The 21,204-nt window shown below is 39.8% G+C and overlaps 5 protein-coding genes across 7 annotated transcripts in view; 4 read left to right on the top strand and 1 right to left on the bottom strand.

The window, feature by feature from the left end:
• The first annotated feature begins 2,484 nt into the window (after positions 1-2,484).
• Positions 2,485-7,988, top strand: LOC148170941 (beta-glucuronidase-like). 3 transcript variants are annotated; one of them, XM_088041358.1, is made up of 9 exons: positions 2,485-2,620; positions 2,880-2,940; positions 5,749-5,953; positions 5,998-6,183; positions 6,230-6,530; positions 6,580-7,325; positions 7,368-7,544; positions 7,594-7,732; positions 7,780-7,988. In XM_088041358.1, exons 3-9 carry the CDS (start codon positions 5,756-5,758, stop codon positions 7,956-7,958), a joined length of 1,926 nt encoding a protein of 641 aa, XP_087897484.1. In that variant the 5' UTR covers positions 2,485-2,620; positions 2,880-2,940; positions 5,749-5,755; the 3' UTR covers positions 7,959-7,988. The 3 variants fall into 3 exon arrangements, with proteins under 3 accessions (XP_087897484.1, XP_087897482.1, XP_087897483.1); XM_088041356.1 differs by lacking the exon at positions 2,880-2,940; XM_088041357.1 differs by lacking the exons at positions 2,485-2,620; positions 2,880-2,940 and adding an exon at positions 4,394-5,107.
• Positions 7,989-10,004: 2,016 nt separating this feature from the next.
• LOC148170940 (beta-glucuronidase-like) lies at positions 10,005-12,202 on the top strand. Its single transcript, XM_088040705.1, has 5 exons — positions 10,005-10,452; positions 10,503-10,672; positions 10,721-11,768; positions 11,814-11,952; positions 11,997-12,202. The coding sequence occupies exons 1-5, from the start codon at positions 10,081-10,083 to the stop codon at positions 12,176-12,178; spliced, it is 1,911 nt and encodes a 636-aa protein (XP_087896831.1). The 5' UTR covers positions 10,005-10,080; the 3' UTR covers positions 12,179-12,202.
• Positions 12,203-12,483: 281 nt separating this feature from the next.
• LOC148170939 (zinc finger HIT domain-containing protein 3) lies at positions 12,484-13,147 on the bottom strand. The gene is made up of 3 exons (XM_088041857.1): positions 13,018-13,147; positions 12,823-12,968; positions 12,484-12,731 (listed from the first exon to the last, which is right to left on the bottom strand). Exons 1-3 carry the CDS (start codon positions 13,083-13,085, stop codon positions 12,556-12,558), a joined length of 390 nt encoding a protein of 129 aa, XP_087897983.1. The 5' UTR covers positions 13,086-13,147; the 3' UTR covers positions 12,484-12,555.
• LOC148170938 (uncharacterized) lies at positions 12,890-17,968 on the top strand. The gene is made up of 2 exons (XM_088041854.1): positions 12,890-12,977; positions 16,271-17,968. Exon 2 carries the CDS (start codon positions 16,311-16,313, stop codon positions 17,862-17,864), a length of 1,554 nt encoding a protein of 517 aa, XP_087897980.1. The 5' UTR covers positions 12,890-12,977; positions 16,271-16,310; the 3' UTR covers positions 17,865-17,968.
• Positions 13,320-21,204, top strand: part of LOC148170936 (uncharacterized) — a 77,253-nt gene continuing 69,368 nt past the window's right edge. The window contains exon 1 of the mRNA XM_088041846.1: positions 13,320-13,409. The gene's annotated coding sequence lies outside the window, so the exon portion shown is untranslated. The remainder of the gene's footprint in view (positions 13,410-21,204) is intronic.

Raw genomic sequence — 21,204 nt, 5'->3', positions numbered from 1 at the left:
TCCTTTTCATATTGGCTCGCCCGGTGTCTTTATTTACCGTTTAAACAATACTATTACACGTTAGTAGTCTGTATTTGTTCGATTATCAGAGCTGACTCAATTGACCTTAAAAATGACATATCGTTGCACAGATTTCGCAGGATATTCCACGCTACTAATTGCAACAGTTATCTTATTTACCAGAGCACATCCTCTCGCAAGTGAAGTAATAAAATTTTTCGATCACTGTGTTACCAGTTTATTTTCTCAAGAACCGGAGCCAATGTCCGATTAATTTAAAACAAAGCAATAATACCTCTTCTTGTTTGCGAAGCTGCGTTCCACCACCAGTTGAAATCTCTTGTGATTCTTTCCACACATCATCGATGGAAAGTGTGGGATTTGAGAACATGGCGCGACTTTTTAGGCTTATCATTGATTGCGATTATGTAAAAGGAGAAATGAAGAAAAGTCGGGGAGAAGATTCATTTGGTATAGAAGAAGACATTTCCTTTCGCGGCGTCACTCGACTTGAAGATTTACGAGCTGGAGATCTTAAAGACGACAAATGTTTGCTAGTGATTTGTTTCGGTGGAATTAACGCTATTTTACCTCGGAATTCTTGGGGGAAGTTGTTTTCATAATTCTTGGTTTAGGTGTAAATACTTTAGATTACCGATGTTGGGAACTTGAGGAATTTGCAACTTCCGATTGCGTTCTTCTCGGGTCTTTGTGTGCAGTCCGAGTTTCTTATCAGTTGGGGAGGAACTTGGGAATATTTTTAAAGAGCAATAACGGGCAAATATTTGCTTTGAGATTCTCCGGGTTTGTTACACGATATTATTAATGTACCGAGTGTTCCGCGGATTATCTCCGAATTTTTGGGTCCGTTTGAAAACGAAAATTTTTAAAATCCGTCCCTGTGGGGTGCAAAATTTGAGATTTGGCACAGATAATTAGCAAATTTAAAGTAGTAATTTCTACAAGTTTCATTGATTTTGCATCACAACTACGAAAATAATACGTCCGAATAGAAAATATAAGACATTTTTTATTCGCCTTGAAAATAAAAATTTTTAAAATCCGTCCCTGTGGAGCAAAAAATTTAGGTTTTCGAACAGGTAATAAGCAAATTAAAAATAGTAGTTTCTCCAAATTTCATTGCTTTGTATCAAAACTACCAAAATTACACCTCCAAACAGAAAATGTGTATAGGAAATTGGTGAGTTGTCTTGAAAATATATTTTTTTAAAATCCCTCCCTGTAGTGCAAAAAAATTGGAATTTAAAACAAGTAAATAAGCGAAGCAAAAATAGTAATTCCTCCAAATTTCAATGATTTTGCATCAAAGCTACGAAAATTATACTTCCGACTAGAAAATATAAGAAATTTTTGGTTCGTTTTGAAAATAAAAATTTATAAAATCCGTCTCTGAAGTGTGAAAAATTTGGGATTTGGAACAGACAATAAACAAATCAAAAGTTGTAATTCCTCCAAATTTCATTCCCTTTGCATAAAAACACCTCCGAACAGAAAATATAAGAAATTTTTGGTTTGTCTTAAAAATGAAAAATTCTAAAATCCGTCCCTGTGATGCAAAAACATTGGAATTTGGAACAGACAATAAATCCAAAATAGTAATTTATCCAAATTTCATTGCCTTTGCATCAAAACTACCAAAATTATACCTCCGGCTCGATTCTGAAGACGATTTCCACGTTAGTGGTTTCAATGTGATCAAATCCCTTTTTCCATTTTCGCATCATTATTCTTCTTTCTGTGTCTTTTTCGTTCCAGATCTTCGTAATTCGAGCCTCAACAGGTCTTTTTTAACATGTCAATTTATCTTAATTTACCGCGCCCCCCACAACACTTTGAGCATCTTTAAAAAACCTATTCATAGTTCGGTTCCCGCCGGTCTGGTCCCTCCCCATCTGTCAACATGCCACCACAATTGACGAAATAATGATTAACGATCAAAAAGCGTTTTCGCTCCCGCCTCCGTTCGAAACTCGCCTGGTCAAAGCGCATGCAAATCAGGCTTCTCCCTAATGAAACAGAAAGTGCAATTTAATTTGTTTACATCTCTGTGACGTCTGCTACTAAACAACCGAAACGGTCTGTGCTCTAGACGAGGGCGGTAACCTAAACATGAATATACATTTGTTTGAGAACTAGCATGCAAGGCGCCATGACTAAAAATAAATTATCTTTGAAAAATTTCAAAAAAAAGCGCGCCAAGGCCAAAAAAATAGCGCACGAGCTTTTAGAGCAATGACCGAGCGGAAATGACTCCCATCCACATCCGCAACTTCCGTTCAAGTTCAAATTGATAGTTTTTCACGACGGAATGAAGAACGCCCACGTCTGGGTCGCAGAAAGTGCACTTTTTTTCTCAAGATTAAAAAAACAGTTGAGAGATTAGAGCGTGGCGCCATCTAGTGAAACATCAGAGGAAACTAGTATAGGAATCTGTGAAATTTTTAAACTGAGAATTTCGACCAACGCTCAATTAAATGATAACGACTAGAAGATGTTATCAGAGACAACAATGAAAACGTGTTTTCGAGCACTTTCATGTTAATTCGAAATAAATGCAAGCGGAGTTGTTGTTGGACTTGAAAAGAGGACAGTCGGCTGGGTGAGTAATTATTAATTAACTCATTAATTAATTACATATACATTCTTTTTTTTCACGTAAATATTCTCGTTATAGTAGCGCGCCTTTTTATAAAAATTGAATTGGAATTAACTAAATTCAATTATTAATTTATGTTAACTACGAATATGTTGTCCCTTTTATTATCGTCTTTTTGTACATGTTTCGTCACTGTCTGTGTTACAATTTAACGGTAAATTAAGCATCTAAATGACATGTTATTATGTTGATAAATTGATAGTGTGGGAATGCAAGGAGTGTCCAAATATCAACAAAACTGAAAAAAAACTAGATGCGAGTCGGTAAGTGAGATAGCGCCAGATTCATATGGTTTACTCTAGTCCAAGGTAAAGTACCATTTTTGTAACGGTACTACTTTTATTATATGTTTTGTGTGGAAATAACTTAATTTTTTTTCAAAATACTTTAAATTTCGCGCGTTAGAATACTAGAGGCCGGTTTACAGAAACTTTAATCACGTTAAAGTGACATGTGACCGGTTTTCAGCCAATTAAATGTCAGCAATCGTCAAATTAGTTGCAAAATTAACCTAATTTTAACTAAATTGTTGTGTAAATCGACCCTTAGAGCTCTTTACTATTGACCCACTTTTTAAAAAGTAAAGTTGGCAGCAGTTTTTAGTATTTTTTTCGGTAATAGTTGGCAGCAAAAGCGTTTGACCTTGACGCAACTGTGAGATGCGTACAAGTTAGTTCTGCGCAAGTTTGCCACAACTTTTTTTCTAAAAGATTAAAATTCTTTTGCATCAAAACTACTAAAATTACACCTCCGAATAGAAAATATAGGAAATTTTTGGTTCGTCTTGAAAATAAAAATTTCTAAAATTCGTCCCGGTAGTGCAAAAAAATTAAGATTTGGCACAGACAATAAACAAATTAAAAATAGAAATTCCTCTAAATTTCATTGCGTTTGCATCAAAACTGCCAAAATTATACTTCTGAATAGAAAATACAAGAAATTTTTGGTTTGTCTTAAAAATAAAAATTTCTAAAATCCGTCCCTGTGGTGCAAAAAATTTGAAATTTGGAGCGAATAATAGGCAAATCAAAAATAGTAATTCCTCCAAATTTCATTATTTTTCCATCAAAACTACGAAAATGATTCTTTCGAAAAGAAAATATAAGAAATTTTTAGTACGTTTCGAAAATAAAAATTTCTAAAATCCGTCCCTGTGGTGCAAAAAATTTGGAATTTGAAACTGATAATGAAACAGATATAATTCCTACCAATTTCATTGATTTTACATTAAAACTATTAAAATTACACTTCCGAATAGAAAATATATGAAATTGTGTGTTTTGTGAGAAAATAACTTACATTTTTTAAACATTTCAAATTTTGCGCGCCAGAATACTAGAGGCTGGTTTAAAGACTTAAATCACGTTTAATCGTTTTTTCGCCAATCAAATATCAGCAATCGTCAAATTAGTTGCGAAGTTAACTTAATTTGAATTAAATTATTGTGTAAATCGGCCCTTAAAGTTTATTTTCTATTGGCCCAGTCTTTAAAAAATAAAGTTGGCAGCAGCTTTCAGCATTTTTTTTCAGTAAGAGTTGGCAGCAAAAGCGTTTGACCTTGCAAAGTTGATTATTTTACGATCTGATAATCTAAAAGATTAAAAGCCTGATTTACACCCAAAAAGCTCTAGATTATTCGCTTGTTTTAATGTCACTGCCATTGAAAGTACTGCGGTTTGTCAAGTTTTTTCCTGAACGCGCGAAATTTGAAAGTTTCCCCTGTCATATTGCGTCAACGATAAAAGTTTATTTTGCAAACCACAAAATCGATTTTGTGTGGAAATTCCTTGGAAAATTTTAATTAATAGCTTGTAGTCAAATAACACGTTCCTCCGACATTTATTGTTGTTATTTTACTAGCGTCGCGAGTTAATCCAAGGTTCTAAAAACCAATTGTTTAAATTTTCCCAAAACGTCAAATTTAGAAATTGCAGGTGCACCAACCAACAATAAATTTCACCGCCTCCTAGAAATTTTCGCGTGAAATCAATTTATCGGCCAAACCAGAACGACAACGATAAACGTTCAACCGTAACAATCAGAGAGGCTATTAACACATTTCTCAACTTTACAATCAGTTCGAATTTTTCGCATGCAAGTGAAGATAGGAGGTGTGTATGGGAATAATGCATCAAATAATGAGCCCTAGAAAGCGGCAACATCAAAACACACCTTCTAATTGGGACAACATCCGATTTTTGTCACTGGGAAGCCAATAAAAGCTCGTCGTCGACTTATCAATGGCACTTCATGTTCGCGACTTCGGCGGGAATATAAATAAGCGGTGGATTACGATTAGAAAGGCATAAGCACTCGTGGTTAGTTGAAGATCAGGTGTTCAGTGTGTCTCGTGCTTAATTATCATACGAATTGTTGATGGTGACTAGATATTGTGACCCGAGGGCCTAAAGTTGAAGAAGTCAAAATTAGGTAACTATTACATGTGTGCTAAAAAAGGCCTTTATGTCTTCAGAAAGCGTGTCAGGAGTGATTTATTGGAGACATAAACGTCGAAATTGCATTTGTGGAAAATCGCTTTATGGCTAGTTTCGAATTTTTTTTACCATCTTCTGCTTGTTTCTTCGAAGGGCACCGACCATCCTCGCCAATTAAGATCACTGTACGATTAATTGCCTTGTCCGTCTATAATTTTCTTTTACATAAGAATAATGATCTCATCGAATTCTCAACTCTTGGGTTTCTGAACTTTAAATCACACCGGGCCCTACTTCAAAGAGATGATCAACTCATGATGTCATTAAATTATCAACAATTCAATGAACTGATGTTTTTTGCAATGGCTGTTTCGACATGACCTCGAACTTCATTTTTTATTACACAAGGTTGATCACCTGCTTGACATTTTAAAGACTAATAATAAAGAAAAATTCAGGATGCACCGCAAACTCGTTCAACTACGCAAAACAAAGTACCCTTGGCCAAAATCGACGCCCTTCGATTTCTGTTTGGTTTGCGGTTAACACGATAAGAAAATCGAGGCAATAACAATAAACGCAGATTCGATTACAATAGCCCCCCAAGGCGTCGCTGCAATTTCCATTTTAATTCAGATAGGAAATGGCCCGGAAACTCCTGCTTCTCTCCCTTTTCCTGCACGTCAAATCCGAGTCGTACCATGGTGGCATCCTCTACCCTCGCCAGTCAGAGACGCGCCAACTCCTCTCCCTTGATGGTCTCTGGAATTTCGTGGTACCCCAACCGAACTACCCCCTGCAAGGTTTCGAAGAGCACTGGTACAAAAAACATCTGAAAGAGGTACTACCTTTAGTCAAACTTCCGTTTTTACCCTCCAATTCCAGCTCTTGGATGTCGAAGTCCATTTGATGCCCGTCCCGAGTAGTTACAACGACGTGACCACCAGCTGGAAAATCCGAGACCACGTTGGGTTGGTTTGGTACGACCGCAAGTTCTTCGTGCCCAAATCCTGGTACCAAATCGGGAGAGTCTGGTTGAGATTTGGATCAGTTTCGTACGCGTCCCAAGTGGTAACTATTCTTTAACAACTCTCCAGAGTCTCATGGGTGGTTTCAGTGGATCAACGGACAATTGGTGATGAGCCACGAAATCGGACACTTACCATTCCTTGCAGAAGTCACGAGTTTCCTCAAGTACGGAAAAGAGAATTTGATTACAGTAGCGTGCGATAATACTCTTTTGTCTGATACCGTCCCTCAAGGTAAAGTCGATGAGCTGGAAACCGGCCGATTGGTGCAAAGCTACTCCTTTGACTTCTTCAACTACGCGGGGATTGACCGTCCGGTAGTTCTCTACACCACCCCGAAGAACTACATCGATGATATCACCATCGCCACGGAGATTGATGGTGATGTTGGTAAGTTTTCAGTACCATGACTATCAAGGTGGTACGACTCAGTTTCTAGGTTTCGTGGATTACAAGATAAGTTACGTCAGTGATGCAAACATAACTTGTCGCGTCAGTCTCATCGACAAGTCCGGGACTGTGTGCGCGGTGAGTGACGACTACGGGGAGCCCCATGGGATTCTCGAAGTTCCAAATGCGCACTTTTGGTGGCCTTATCTCATGCACTCCGATCCTGGATATCTCTACACTTTACAAGTGGAGCTGTTAAGTGACCGAGGCGACGTCATCGACAAGTATAGTCAACCGATTGGCATCCGATCAGTGACGTGGACCAACACGTCTTTGTTAATCAACAACCAGCCTGTGTACCTCCACGGGTTTGGAAGACACGAAGACTCTGATATCAGAGGCAAAGGCTTGGATCTTCCTTTAATCATCCGCGACTACAATCTGATCAAATGGGTGGGCGCCAATGCGTACCGAACATCTCATTATCCGTACGCTGAAGAGATCATGGACTTGGCGGACGAGTTCGGAATTATGATCATTGATGAGTGTCCGAGTGTCAACACGGAGTTCTTCTTCGACACGTTGTTGGCCAAGCATAAGAACTCTCTGACTGAGTTGATCAAGAGGGATAAGAACAGACCCAGTGTGATAATGTGGTCTGCGGCGAACGAGCCCAGGACGCAGTACCCCGTCGCCAAAACGTATTTCCAAGCGGTTATTGAACACATCAAGAGTTTGGATGTGACGCGACCCACCACCATCGTGGAGGCGCAATCTGTCAACGTCGTCTATTCAGTGAGTATCGACTTCCTCGTGGCTTCTCTTATTTCTTCATAGTCAGAGTTTGTGGACATCGTCAGCTTCAACCGCTACAATGGTTGGTACAGCAACGGGGGTAACCTGGACGTGATAGCTCCCAATGTGATCGCCGAAGCCACTGCTTGGCACGAAAAATTCAACAAACCAGTCATAATGCAAGAGTACGGAGGTGATACCCTTGAAGGCCTCCATTTCGTACGAATCTACCTGCATACTTACGGTCTTTTACCTCTTTTTCTTGTAGACTCCTGAGTTTATTTGGTCGGAAGAGTACCAGGTAGGTTTGATGTCGAAACACTTCGAAGCCTTTGATGAATTGCGATCAAAAGGTTTCTTTATCGGGGAATTCATCTGGAATTTCGCCGATTTCAAAACAGCTCAGAGTAAGTAGGTTTAACATAACAACACGCGAGTTTATTTCGTCTTGTAGCGTATACCAGAGTCGGTGGGAACAAGAAGGGGATTTTCACCAGGAGTCGACAACCGAAAGCCAGTGCTCATCATCTACGGAAACGCTACTGGGCTTTGGCCAGTCAGTTGTACAATGCCACTTTACCAAATGATCTCTACAGATATGTAGCTAGACCTGTTGTTCATGATGAATTGTGATTCGTTTATAATAAAAACAAAGAAAACGCGGATTTTGTTTGTTGCATATTAAGTGGAATTCAAGGTTGAGCGAGATACAGTGTCGGCCGAAATTAAGTGGCACAGCTCCACTCAATCTCACTATTATCAGTCCCCTAATTTTCGTCCTAAAGAATTGAATTGATTTACAGCCAAGAATTTTCGCATGGACCAACGCGTTTTGATGAAAAAGTTGCAAAATTTACCTTAATTTCCACAGTTTTGACTGGTGAACACGCGCAGAACACTTGGAACACTTCTATGAATGTTTCAGAACACTAAAATTCACGAGGGGGCACTAAAAACTGCGTTTTTACGCCGAATTAGAAATCGGCACTTTGAAACACAGCACTCGCGATCTTACCGACAGTTTCACAGCCGTCTCAGTCGAGCTCAAGCGCGGGATTTTTGAAATTTGAGTTTAGTGGAGTTGCAGTCGGAAAATAACAATCTGCACTTGATTTAGGTTGTGAATAGTGGCAAAGGTCACAAACTTTTGTTTTGTTCTTAAGGGCACGCACTAATTAACTACGCAATCTTGATACACGGCAAATTTCGTGTCGAAATGGCAAATGGCAAATTTTGGGGAACAACAATGCCAACCTTAAATTTCCAAAGCTAATTTGTCAAGATTCTAACGTCAAATAAAAAAATAAGTATAGTATATCCGGTGAGAGATTGGGATATTTCGACAGTTGACATATAGGTTGGTAGCAAATTATGCTACAAAATACACTAAAAACACTAAATTCCTACGCGAAATGGGTTGACAGGGTTGTCAGTAACTGGGGTTATTTTGTTATTTTAAATTTCGCGCGTATGGTACACTTTTTATTGCGTAGATTTAGTGACTTTTCTGTCATTCAAACTCTCACTGTACGAACTATACCAAAGTGAACATTGCTACCTAAACCGACAATTGTAAGTAGATCATAACTGCATAAATGTCACTTTTTCTTTTATTTTATTAGTGTCGCTGTTAGGCCTACAATAATTGTCATTATGCCTATTTTAAAAGTTGAGATCTTCATACACAGCTAATTTTATGTCAATACTGACAAATGTCAAATTCTGGAGGACAATGATGCCAACCTTGTCATATTAAAATTTCCAAAGCTACTTCGTCAAGATTCCAACTTTAAAGAAAAAAATAAAATAACTGTCAAAATTGAGATTTGCAACCTAAACTGACAATTATACGTAGTTCACAACTGCATAACTGTTTTTTCTTTTGTTTTATTAGTGTCATTGTTAAGCCTACTTTGGCATCAATGTCCCCCAGAATTTGACATTTGTCAGTTTTGACATGAAAATAGCTGTGTATCAAGATTCCAACTTTCAAATTAGGCATAATGATAACTATTGTAGGCTTAAGAATGACACTAATAAAACAAAAAAAAAATGTCAAATTTTTGGTGAATAATGCCAACCTTGTCATATTGAAATTTCCAGTTAATTCGTCAAGATTCCAACTTTAAATAAAAAAAAAATTGTCAAAGTAGAGATTTCAACCTAAACCGACAATTGTAAGTAGTTCATAACTGCATAAATGTCATGTCATGTCATTGTTAAGCCTACAATAATTTATTATGCCTACTTTGAAAGTCTGTTTTACACAGCCCAATTTTTGAAAAAAACTGACTTTATTTTGACTGCGCATGTATATAGTCCGGTACCCCAATTTTTTAATGACAAAAAACTGCAGCACTGGAGAAAAAACGAATTATGGTAATGCTGCAAACCAGTCAAATTATGCGTGATGAATATTCACGTTCGGGACAAATACGTAACACTTTCTCTTTCAGAGTTGCTGGTTTTTGTTACTTTTTTTGCCGTTCTTGCGGACGTGGCCTTTTAAATAAATCGAAGCCTGTCCGTGGGTTTTTATAAGATCAGATTAAATTCGTTTTCTGATTAAAATTTCTTATCCAACACGTCCCAAATATGAAGTACCAACCACTTCAGGAAACTTTCTTATCTCCTTATCGTTTGTTTACCATCTTCACTGACAACAAAAGACTCGAGTGTTTATCCCAGCTCGAATATAAACGCCTCGACATAAGTACCTCCAATTGGCAACAACAATAGTACTGTAACCAGCACCATGTTGCTTCCTCTCCTCTGTTTGTTGCTTCTGGTGACCAACATCCACGCTGCTGGGATCCTCTACCCCCGGGCCTCCGAAACTCGAGAACTCCTCTCCTTAGATGGCTTATGGAACTTCGCTCTTACTAACAGCACCGATCCGGTACGGGGCCAAGTTGACAGTTGGTACAAAATCAACTTTGCTGCCACAGCTGAGCTTGATATTCAACTCATGCCGGTACCAGCGAGTTACAACGATATAGGTACTGATTCCGCGCTCAGAGACCATGTAGGACCGGTGTGGTACCAACGAAACTTTGTCGTTCCGAAGTCGTGGAGTGGAGAGAAGGTTTGGATACGATTCTCTTCAGTGTGTTACGCCGCGGAAGTTGTAAGTATCTGTGTTTTTTACCATTGAGATGACGATGGTTGTTCTTGCAGTGGGTTAATGGAGAGTGGGCTGTGAGCCACCAAATCGGTCATCTGCCATTCCAAGCGGAAATCTCTTCGCTTCTTAATTTTGGAAGCAGCAACAACACCATTACGGTGGCTGTTGATAATACTCTTACTAAAACTTCGATTCCTCAGGGGTCTGTCGGTGAGCTCGTAAGGTAAGGAAGTGGTACTACTTTGGTCCCCTCCTTTAAGTTGTTTTTTAGTGGTCGCATCAAGCAGAGTTATACTTTTGACTTCTTTAACTATGCGGGTATTGACCGTCCGGTGGTACTATACACTACTCCATCGACTTATATTGATGATGTCACCATTAGTACCGATATTGATGGTACCAATGGGTTTGTTAACTACTCAATTTCAGTGGAAGGGTCCGATACAGTGACCACCAAAGTCAGTCTTCTTGATAAAACGGGCAAAGAAGTGGTCTCTGATACGGTACTCGAAGGCAGCCTCTTTGTTAAAGACGCCAACTTCTGGTGGCCTTACTTGATGGACCCCAATCCAGGCTACTTGTACTCTCTCCAAATCGAACTCTTCAATGGCGATGGTACTCTGGTGGACAAGTACTCACAACTGGTGGGGATTCGTACCATTTCATGGGACTCCAAGAGTGTTAAAGTCAACGACAAACCGATTTATCTGCGCGGATTTGGTCGTCACGAAGATTCGGATATTAGAGGCAAAGGATTGGACCTTCCTCTTATCATCCGAGATTACAATTTAATTCGATGGATCGGAGCTAATGCTTATCGTACCTCCCATTATCCGTACGCTGAAGAGATCATGGACTTGGCTGACGAATATGGGATTATGATCATAGACGAGTGTCCAGCTGTCAATACTGAAAACTTCTCGGACGAACTCTTGGAGAACCACAAACAGTCCCTCACTGAACTTATACAAAGAGACAAGAACCGTCCTGGGGTTATCATTTGGTCAGCAGCCAACGAACCCAGGACGCAGTACAACACGTCGGAAGCGTACTATAAAGAAGTGGTAGGTCATATCAAGAGTTTAGACCTCAGTCGCCCGGTGACTGTCGTCAACAACCAAGTGGCGGATTCCGATTATTCCGGCCAGTTTATTGATATCGCTTCTTCGAACATCTACTACGCATGGTACAGTAACAGTGGAGACCTCGATGTCATAGTCGCGGACGCAACTTCAGTACTGAAGCGGTGGCACGAAAAACACAACATCCCAGTTCTGGTAACTGAATATGGCGCCGACACCCAAGAAGGTCTCCACATCGTAAGTACCCCCATCTTTCCCAGTTGGTACTTTAGTCCAATTTAGCTCCCATCGTTCGTTTGGTCGGAAGAGTACCAAGACGAGCTGCTCAGTCGCCACTTTGAAGCCTTCGACAAGATGAGAGAAGAAGGGTACTTTATTGGAGAGATGATCTGGAACTTTGCGGACTTTAAAACAGCTCAAAGTGAGTACCTGCTGGTGTCGACAAAAGCTCAGTGGTGGTTTTAGCATTCACACGAGTCGGAGGGAACAAAAAGGGGATCTTCACCAGAAACCGACAACCAAAAGCGAGCGCTCATCTAATGAGACGGCGGTACTGGGCTTTAGCGGAGGCTCTAGATGGCGCTGAAGCCCCCGATGACTTGAACGAGTATGTCATCGCCGCGAAGAAGACAAAAGACGAGTTGTAAACGTTGAATAAATCATTAAAGTTGTTTTTTCTTGACTGCCCAGTGTTGCCAACACCATTTCAATCATTTAGAGCCACCCGGTATTTTTCAACATGACCTCCAAAGGATCCATGACGACCGTTTAAGTCACGTTTTGTTTGTTTTCCGCACGCTTTGGCTCATTCCGATCAACAATTAAAAATCAATATAAATGTAAATAAACAATTGAATGAGTTGAGTGGTGAGATTTAACGACTGCTCTTATAAGAGAATGAAGAAGTTTTCAGCTCGTCCGAGAGTTAGGTAAGCTTACTAATACTCCTCTCAACTATATTAATCATTTATTGATAGTTTTATTAATCGATCGAAGTAAATATTAGAAATTATGTTGAGTTAAGTCAGTCACCCCTAGGGGGCGCCACTAGTCGTAGACACGCGTCAGCGAATTCCACGAAAAGGAGCTCCTGCATGGCAACTTCCATGATCTTCTCGGGTTCCTTTGAGTTGTTTATCGTCACTAATAGCTCCCGTAAGTGTGGGTTGCTGAGGATACATTTCAAATTTTCGTCGTTTCCTGAAACGGTGACTTTAGCCACATCCGAAGTTTTTTATAGATGGCGTCGTAACCGTAGCCACAACGTCGCATCCCAAATCAATCAACTTACTCAACAGCATCAATTTTTCCACAGGTACTGTATCAGCAGTTGTGTATCTCGGCTTGGTCACCGTTTCTGCAAGCGGCTTTTGGTCGTTTTTCACCCAAACATCGCAACCCTTCTCTCTGTGGGTTTTACAACATTGCACCGAACAACTGAAAAAAGTAAGGTTAAAACCACAATGCTCCTTTATTATCTACTTACTAGAAAACCAAACAAGTCGGGCACTTGTATTTACCGTCACTCCTACATATTATGCATGTTTTTTCCATCTTTTTAAGAATTTTCTTTCGGTAATGGCGGCATGTCGATAATACAGGTCCCGTTTCCACTCACCGAGATGGCGCTAATAGTTTCAAATTTGAGTTAGACGTCACAATTGTTGTCATAGAGACGCGTCGTTTGGTAGGGAGAAACGTCGCGACGCTGTTTCTCGGAAAATTTAACAGTTTCCGCGGTTCTTTCGGGGAAAGCAGGTGTGCGGTGGTGGCAACATTCGCGGAAAACCATGACGTGAGTGTGTTTATTCAAATTTCCGCGGGAAATTCGAGGAATTTTGGAGATTACGAACGTACAAGCGTGCAGTTTTCACTCGGGTAAGTCCTCATTTAACAGGATGGAATTTTGAGGTTATGCCGATTTTTTTCCCATTTTTTTTTCCCTTTTTTTGGGATTAGCGGAGTAGTTTATGTTGGCAAACAAGCAAAGTTGGGGTTTTCGCAACAAGTTTTGTCGTTGTTTGGGATTAAGACGATTAAGATTGCAGGAGGCTGATGGGGCGCCGACCATGTGTCGAGCCTATTCAGGTTGAACTAGGCCAATGAGGTTTAAATATTGATTAGTAATTGAAGCTGAGGGTCTGACCACATACAATTTTGATGCAGGATTTAATTAAAGGGGGCTTCCGGGAAGTCCGAACCTGCTAATTGTTAAGTTGAGCCCGCGGTGAAGAATGTAAATTACCGACGCCCCCACGTCTTCGAAAACCCACTTCCAAACTCCGCCAAGTTGTTTAAAGCCTCGCCAATCTGTCAAAAACTTGATTACTGGTGTCCGACCGCTGAAAATCTCGTTAAGCCCCCGTTTTTTTTTTTTGTATTCCCATCACGTGATCGGATTAATTACTCGTTGAAAGTAGCTCGAGTTTTATCTTGTTGCCTCAAGTCGTTTCTTTGGAACATGGAAAGTGAATTCTCCGATAATCTTCATCCCTTTCGCTCTGTAAGAGAATGTTTTCAATATGCCCCGAGACGCGCTCCCGTACTAACCCCGTTAGTAGGGGTGAATTACACCCGCAAAGCCGCCGAGGCGCTAAAAGCAGTCGTACGTTTTTAGGGGGTTGGAAGTTTACGGCCTTTATTTCCGCAGGGTCAGCATTGTGGAAGTGCAAGGATCGATGTATTTTTTTTACCCCAAAGGTACACAAACGAATCTCAAAGGGGAGGTGTCAGGGATAAAGAACTGAAATTAATCTTGGCGGGACATTTTCTTGGAAATTCCACCAAGCTGCTTTGTACCGCGCGAATAATTAATAACTTGGATCGAAGTCTTTTTATATTTCTATGAAATTTAGTAGTTTTACGAAATACAGTAGACTCTCGATAATTTGAAACTCAAGGGACCTGGCAAAAAGTTCAAATTATCGAGAGTTCAAAATATAGTGTGATTTAAATAATAGAAGATAAAAATTAAATAAACGAGAGTTTAAAGGCAAACAGAAGAGAGCGTCGAAAGAAGAGAGCGTCGAATTTTGTAAGCTATGAATTCTTCTGGTGAAACAGATTTATGCTACGAAACTTCCATGAGCCTTTTATTAAAAGAGTCAAAAAAATCTGATTTTAAAGCTGCAATGGAATTTTTAAGAATGGCTTGTTCAGAAGTTTTCTGTTTTTCTTGTCCGCCCACGCGAAAGACTTCAAATTAACGAGAGTTCGGGAGGGAAAAATTGAAATTATCGAGAAATTCAAATCATCGAGAGTCTACTGTAGTTTCAACCGCTCTGAGTTTAAAAATAATTCTTTGCGACAGAAGGGGCGATATGACGCCACTTTGTGCAGAATTAGCATCAAATTAACAGATTCGTGCAAGTGACGTGCATACGAGGCGTTGGTTTCATAATTTAGCAGCTGCAAATGTTGGGAGATTTGCATAATTCACCGATTTTTGGAGTAGTTCGTTCGAACGTTTTACTGAGTGAAAGATTTTGGAATTGAGCGTAATGCCGCATGTCTCATTTTTGTCGCTGTCTTGTTTGCTCAGGAGTCAATATTTCTTATATTGCAACAGTTTGTCGCAAGGCATATTTATTCAACTTTATTTGCTCTTGTCGAATGAGTTGAAAAATGCGAGATTCCGAACCTGCTAGCAACACCAGCCTCTCCTTTCCGGGCGTAATTGATTTATCCAAAAACCGCCATTGAAATGGAGATTAGCAGCGCGCCCCTTTGTCGAGGGAGGAAAAACACAAACACGCATTGACACGCTCCCTTTTACCATGATAAGTTAGATGCAATAGAGTGAAGATGGCATGAGGTATACTTTCGGTTCCGTTTCGACATTAATGGCGCATAAATATCCAGCGTGGCTCTTTGTTTTCCGTCGGGGGAGCTCCTGTCAGGAACCACCCCGGGAACCCGCATAATTAGGAGCGCTGAGCGTCTGCGGCTGCACCAGACACGCCATCGTGGACCCGGTGACTTATGGGCGTACATTTCCGCAACTCCTGGGGGAAACGAGCGAACGTGGCGGCGGTGACGATCGAAGTCTTTGGCTATTTAAACGAAGAGGACATGAAGGCAGTTGGAGGATTCATATTTAAACGGCTGGGATACAAGGTCTTTTATTTTGTTTGCGCTAAACTGGGTCATTTGCATGCAGAGATTAGTGTGCAAGGGCCGTTTTTCACTTGGCGCCATAAATATGCAGGGTCGACGCGTCTCTACCGTTGAATAATAATTAGACCGGTGGCAGCGTTCGCCATGTTTCATTTATACGCCGTCGCCGCCGACGTGTACAACTTCCGATGCCAATCAACTAAATTACTAAACAACCAGCGAAACTTCAACGATGAATTTAATATGAAGCTTTCGTTTTTTACTTCGCAAAGTTGTTATCGCTGCAAATTGCCGGTGGGGAAGACGACGTTCCAAGATAGCAACGACGAAAGGAAATAACTGCAAAGTGTAGCGAGCTCTTATCTGGACTACAATTCGGTTTATCCCCAGGATCCTGAATGTGTGTTGTGTGTATGTGTTGCTAGCAGCGCTTGGCAGATAACCAACAAAACGAAACTTACAATTTTAGGCATTATCGAGTCTTATCGTCACCCTAAAAGGGAACTGAAGACGTTTTTATCACGTATTTTGTTGTTGTAGCATAATTCTGTACCGATTTCGGGCACAATATTCTGCTACTCCGGTCCTTAACTGTGTTCTAACAACTCTGATTTTGCGTACAGGTAATAAATTAGGATTTACCTGCACAGTTTAGTTTAATTAATGGCCGAGTCCAAGGTGGATGGCGTCGTCGACGAGCTCCTCCTCGGCGACGGCTTCTCCATAGTGGACAGCACCAAGGGCGACGGACTCGCCGACGCCGACGCCAAAAAGTCGAAATCGGACCGAGCAAAACAACCCGAACCGAAGAAAGAAAAAGATGAAACACCAAAAGAAGAACCTCCACCCAAAGAGGACACGACCAAACCAGTCAACGGCCACGATCCAAAGAGTGACGCCCTCCTCATCACCACGGAGGAAGACCTCGATCTGACCGAGAAAGACAAGAAGAGCGAAGCCGATCCCAAGGAAGAAGCAGAGGTCAAAGCGAAGAAAGACGACAAAGAAAAGGAGAAACCAGATAAACGCAAACAAGGGGATGTTTGGGTCTCGAATATCACCCGCCACGTCAAAGCGACCGACCTCAAGAAGCACTTCTCGCGCCATGGTAAAGTGCTCACGGCCAAAATCGTCACTAATGGTAAATCGTTCTTCGGCTACATTCTCATGGAGAACTCCGACGTGGCTAACAAGTGCGTGCGAAGTCTGCACGGGTCGACCCTCGACAGCCGCAAAATCACAGTCAGTCGACAGCGACCAGATCAAAGAAGAGTCGTCAGCGAGCGCAAGCCGACGGTGAAGCCCAAGAACGAGAAGAAAAGTGAGAAGAAATCCGACGATAAAGAGAAGAAAGAAAAAAGTGGCGACACGAAGAAAGACGATGCTTTAGCCGCCGCTAAACGCTCCGAAGACCGTTTGAGGCGAGAAGTCGACTATCTGAAGCGCGAGGTGGCTCGTCTCAAGCGCTACCTCAACGACGAACAAAGACGCATGAGAATCGAACAACAAAAAAGCCGCACTCTGGGAAGAGAGCTGCAGGAAGCAGAAGCCAAACTTCGCGAAGAGCGAAGAAAAATGGACCGCGAACGCGAAATGTTCGAAAAAAACCAAAGAACCGATCGAGTGAAGCTCGAGAACGACCGTTCGATGATCAAGAAAGAACTCGAAGAGGTGAAGAAGCTCCGCGAGTACCTCAAGAGAAAACTGGAGGAAGAGCAATCGCGGACTGTGGAGCGGCGACCACGGGCGGCTTCCCCCTACGCGTACTCGTCGAAGAGGTTCCGCGAGTCGTCCGGAGGCGATAAGAGCTCGAAGTATGTAGAGGAGCGCACCCGAACACCTCCATCGCCCCCGAAACTCTCCTCCAGGTCCAAACGGTCCCCAGTTAACTCTTTTTCAGTGGAAAAAGATCGCCGGGGTCCCCATCATTACAACATGTCCGATAGGGAGGATGTGGGGCGTCACAGCAGCTCCATGGTGATGCCGACCAAACCCTCGGCTCCTGCAGCTCCGAGGAACATCTGGCCGTCGTTCCACCAGGAAGTGTGGAGGATGCCACCTGGGGCCACCAGCACCCCGTTTTCGTCGAGCCAGTCATCGTACCAACGACAGTCCGAGTACAATTCCTCCGGGTCTAGCAAACCCAGTTACTCGTCGACGCAGCGAGAGTTCAGCAAACGCGATCATTACACGAGTAGCTCAGTTAGAAAATATTGAATGTTCACTGGCGTTTTTAACTTGTTTTATATCCACTAATCACATCTTAGGTTGTAGTTGTTTGCCGCTTCTTTCTTTGGAAAATAAAGAGACGTAGAGCTAGAGACGTGATTTTCTTGATAATTAAGACGCTCTCGCAGGAGGAATTTTTTTTAATAAAGTGTATCGCCGTAACCTTATTTGAACTCGTTTCGTGTAATTTGCCAAGTGCGAAATTTCATTTTGAGAGCGAACTTTCATCTCATCTCCGGATAAAATGAGCAATATATTCCGGCATTACTTATTTTATTAGATTAAAATGTACCAGAATAAACTAAAGGTTCGTTGAGCGCACGAAATTACGGAACTAGCGCCGGAATTTGCATTGATTTCAGAAGGGCTAATTTCATAGCTCATCTCTTTAAAGCCAGCGAGAAGTTGGAACGGTTCTAATTGAAAATTAATGTAGTCAGGGCAAAGAATTAACATGTAGGGAATTAAAATAATTTCGCCCCGCACCGGATCACCTCTCTATGACTGTAATTCTCGAGAAACGGCGCGTTTTAAAAGTCATTACAATTCAAAATGGTGTGCCGTCCGGGAATCAAGTTTAATTGGCTGTGTCCGTCTGGAACAATAATGAGACAGTAAATTCGAAACAGTTTTAGTTATTTTCGCATCGTGTCACAGCCCATCATGTCCCCGAGGTAACGGCGATGTTTGTATTTCCCATCTGACATTGCAAATTGCCCGTAAGAAATTACCCCACGCACATAAAAGAATGTCCCCTGTATATAGAAAATCTCTCGTATAAAAGCTCATTTGACTCTCTGAAAAATGAAATCTAATAAAAGCGCAAGGAAGTTTTTCTCAGTAAACCGTGGCACAGAATTCCCCGTCAATTTCCTTTCCGGAAAATACATAAACGAAGTTTATGGATAACTTCCACAGCCTTGAGAAGCTTTTACAATAATTGTATGTAGAACAGGATGAGGGTGGCTCAATTCCAATTTGAAATTAATCGACTCGAAACCGATTAATTACATTCCCCAACTTGGTTTGATTAAGCGGTTGGTAACGTCCTTTAACACGAAAAATTGATAGTTTAGAAACCAGAACCTGCTGCGACTAAAAACATTAATTTCTAAAAAGAAAATTGTATTATAAAGGGAATTTTTTATCATTGTTCGCTAGTGTGAACAATTGGATTCTTTATCTAGTTGGCTGTTACTTTTTCTTAATACGTCTACTGATCGTGTGAATTAGTTTTTATGTCACGATATGCCAGCCCACTACAGGATGATTCTTTTAAATTTTAAATTAAATTTGTAATTCTCGTAATTTTTGTTATTCGAACTAAATTTGGGGAGATTGATATTTTAGGTCTGCTTATTGATTGTGCCATATTACAAAATTCTAGAGCAAAAGAGAAAATTTTTAGAAATTTTTATTTTAAAGGACGAACTACAATTTCTGGCCTATTCTCGCGAAAATGCTTAAAACTTCTTCTAATAGTCGCAATCCGTCAAATCAAGAAGGAAAACTAAATTTGACAGATGACAGATTCATGACAGTTACTTGGAGGCATTGGAGATCATGTAGCAACATTTCGCCATTAAAAAAATGTGTTTAAAATTAGGCTTTAATTCATGTTGCTGGCCTGTTTTGTGCTAAAATGTCTCTTTGAATTAATATGTAAAAGAAACACTGTGTATATGAAGAAATAATTTGATCTTTATTAAATTAGAAATTTTTATTTTAAGAGCGGAGGAAAGTCACGATATATTCTAGTTAAATTTGTAATTCGCGTAATTTTGATTCTATTTAAACTAAATTTGGGAGGATTACTATTTTAGATTCGCTTATTAACTGTGTCCAATTCCAAAATTATAGAGCAAAAGAGAAAAATTTTAGAAATTTTTATTTTGGGAGCAAACGAAAATTCCGACTTATTCTAGTTAAATTTGTAATTTTCGTAATTTTAATGCTATTTGAACTAAATTTAGGGGGATTACTATTTTGGGTCTGCTTATTGATTGTGCCAAATTACAGAATTATAGAGCAAAAGAGAAAAAAATTTGAAATTTTTATTTTGAGAGCGAACGAAAATTGCCGACATATTTTAGTTAAATTTGTAATTTTCGTAATTTTAATGCAATTCGAACAAAATTTGGAGGCATTACTATTTTAAATCCGCTCATTAATTGTGCCAAATGTCAAAATTATAGAGCAAAAGAGAAAAATTTTAGAAATTTTTATTTTGGGAGCGAACGAAAATTCCGATTTATTCTAGTTAAATTTGTAATTTTCGTAATTTGGATGCTAATAGAACCAAATTTGGGGGAATTACTATTTTAGAACCGCTTAATAATTGTGCCAAATTACAAAATTCTACAGCAAAAGAGAAAAATTTTAGAAATTTTTATTGTAAGGACGAACTAAAATTTCTGGCCTATTCTCGCGAAAATGCTTAAAACTTCTTCTAATAGTCGCAATCCGTCAAATCAAGAAGGAAAACTAAATTTGACAGATGACAGATTCATGACAGTTACTTGGAGGCATTGGCGTATCATGTAGCAACATTTCGCCATTAAAAAAATGTGTTTAAAATTAGGCTTCAATTCATGTTGCTGGCCTGTTTTGTGCTAAAATGCCTCTTTTAATTAATATGTAAAAGAAACACTGTGTATATGAAGAAATGATTTGATCTTTATTAAATTAGAAACTTTTATTTTAAGAGCGGAGGAAAGTCACGATATATTCTAGTTAAATTTGTAATTCGCGTAATTTTGATTCTATTTTAACTAAATTTGGGAGGATTACTATTTTAGATCCGCTTATTAACTGTGTCAAATTACAAAATTATAGAGCAAAAGAAAGAGTTTTGGAAATTTTTATTTTGAGAGCGAACGAAAATCTCGACATATTTTAGTTAAATTTGTAATTCTCGTAATTTTGATGCAATTCGAACAAAATTTGCAGGCATTACTATTTTAAATCTGCTCATTAATTGTGCCAAATTACAAAATAATAAAGCAAAAGTGAAAAATTTTTAGAAATTTTCATTTTGAAAGTGAACGAAAATTTCGACTTATTTTAGTTCAATTTGTAATTCCCGAAATCTTAAAGCTGATCAAACTAAATTTGGGAGAAATACTATTTTAGACCCGCTCATTGATTATGTCAAATTCCAAAATTATAGAGCAAAGAAGAGAAATTTTAGAAATTTTTATTTTGGGAGCAAACGAAAATCCCGACTTATTCTAGTTAAATTTGTAATTTTCGTAGTTTTGATGCTCTTTGAACTAAATTTAGGGGGATTACTATTTTTGGTCTGCTTATTAATTGTGCCAAATTACAG

Source organism: Gnatocerus cornutus, chromosome 7, assembly GCF_029298725.1.
Source record: "Gnatocerus cornutus isolate USDA-ARS CGAHR chromosome 7, icGnaCorn1.1, whole genome shotgun sequence".
NCBI classification, from domain to species: domain Eukaryota; kingdom Metazoa; phylum Arthropoda; class Insecta; order Coleoptera; family Tenebrionidae; genus Gnatocerus; species Gnatocerus cornutus.
Note: the sequence above shows the minus strand (reverse complement) of the source record. Positions and strands in the feature narration are given on the sequence as shown.